The sequence below is a fragment of the Cynara cardunculus genome (assembly GCF_001531365.2).
Source record: "Cynara cardunculus var. scolymus isolate 2C chromosome LG 10, CcrdV1, whole genome shotgun sequence".
NCBI lineage: Eukaryota > Viridiplantae > Streptophyta > Magnoliopsida > Asterales > Asteraceae > Cynara > Cynara cardunculus.
In genome coordinates this window covers 19,576,544-19,578,425 of record NC_037537.1, presented here as the reverse complement: position 1 = coordinate 19,578,425, position 1,882 = coordinate 19,576,544, and the positions used below count along the sequence as shown (strand labels likewise).

At 39.9% G+C, this 1,882-nt stretch overlaps 1 protein-coding gene across 1 annotated transcript in view; it reads left to right on the top strand.

The window, feature by feature from the left end:
- Positions 1–603: 603 nt before the first annotated feature.
- LOC112520089 (F-box/FBD/LRR-repeat protein At1g13570-like) overlaps positions 604–1,882 on the top strand; it is an 18,833-nt gene continuing 17,554 nt past the window's right edge. The window contains exon 1 of the mRNA XM_025128390.1: positions 604–634. Coding sequence (XP_024984158.1) covers positions 604–634 — 31 coding nt within the window. The remainder of the gene's footprint in view (positions 635–1,882) is intronic.

Here is a 1,882-nt window from a genome sequence, read left to right as displayed (position 1 = left end):
AATCACGAGGATTCTTTCATCGGGAAAAGTGTCATTAATGTCTATTCCTCTTCTCTCGGGTTCTTCCAACCTAGACAAATGGTCTGCAACCTGATTCACTACCCCCTTTCTATCCAGAATCTCTAAGTCAAACTCTTGTAACAAAAGCACCCATCTTATTAGCCTAGGTTTTGCATCTTTCTTTGAGATTAGGTATTTGATGGCCGAGTGGTCGGTATGCACAATGACTTTTGTTTCCATCAAGTAGGACCTAAATCTCTCAAATGCAAAAACAATAGCTAACAACTCCTTCTCCGTCGTGGTGTAATTGATTTGTGCTTCATTCAAAATCTTACTTGCGTAACAGATTGAATGAAACACTTTGTCCTTTCTTTGTCCTAGTACTGCACCTACCGCCCAATCACTAGCATCGCACATGATCTCAAAAGGTTTGTTCCAATCCGGGGCAACCACCACAGGTGCGGTAATCAAAGCTTTTTTCAAAGTTTTGAATGCATTTATGCATTCAACATTAAAATTGAATTTTTGGTCATGCTGAAGGAGTAAACAAAGAGGTTTTGAAATATTTGAAAAATCTTTGATAAACCTTTTATAAAATCCGGCATGACCCAAAAAGCTTCTGATTCCCTTAACCGTGGTCGGTTCGGGTAGTTTTTCAATTACTTCAAGCTTTGCCCTATCTACCTCAACCCCCCTTTTTGAAATCAAATGTCCGAGAACAATTCCTTCTTTGACCATGAAATGACATTTCTCCCAGTTAAGGACCAAGTCTGTTTCCTCACATCTCTCCAAGCTCTTTTTCAAATTATTCAAACAATGGTCGAATGATGAACCATATCATCCATGAATATTTCAATGTATTTTTCAAGCATATCAGAAAATATGGACATCATGCATCTTTGAAAGGTGGCAGAAGCATTACAAAGTCCAAATGGCATTCTTCTGAAAGCAAAGGTGCCATAGGGACAAGTAAAAGTGGTTTTCTCTTGGTCTTCCGGAGAAATGGCAATCTGATTGTACCCTGAATATCCATCTAAGAAACAATAGAACTCCTTTCCAGCTAGCCTATCCAGCATCTGGTCAATGAAGGGTAGTGGAAAATGGTCTTTCTGGGTAGCCTTGTTCAGTCTCCTATAGTCCATGCAGATTCTCCAACCGGATACAACTCTAGTAGGGATAAGTTCATTTTTGTCATTCGTGATGACAGTGAACCCTCCCTTCTTAGGHACACATTGGACCGGACTAACCCAAGAACTACTGGCAATCGGGAAAATAATTCCAGCGTCTAACCATTTTAAAATCTCCTTTTTGACTACCTCCTTCATGACAGGGTTCAGCCTTCTTTGGGGTTCTATGGAAGTGAAATTTCTATCTTCTAGGATGATCTTGTGCTGACAGATAGAGGGACTAATCCCTTTTAAGTCAGCAATGGTCCATCCTAAGGCTTTCTTATGTAGTTTCATTCCACAAGTTTCTTTTCTTGATGCTCTTCTAGGGTAGATGAGATAATGACAGGCAACTTGCCTTCCTCTCCTAGAAAGGCATACTTCAGATGGGACGGGAGTTGTTTTAACTCTAATTCAGGTGGTGATTCTATGGACGGGGTGAAGTCTTTTTGCTCATTATTTTCCAGCAGCTCAAATGCTGCAGCATCCACTGGGACAACATCTGTTTCTACTTTCTCTATCTCCTCAAGACTTTCTTCTTCTAATTCCTCATCATGTTCTCCTTTCAACTTAAGGTTCTTAAAAATTCCTTCTTCYAAACACATCTCCTCTATCTCAGAAATTCTTGAACACTCTTCCAAGTAATCAGGGTACTTTAGAGAGTTGAAGACATTAAAGGTGACTTTTTGGTCCTGTAGTCTCATGGTCAACTCTCC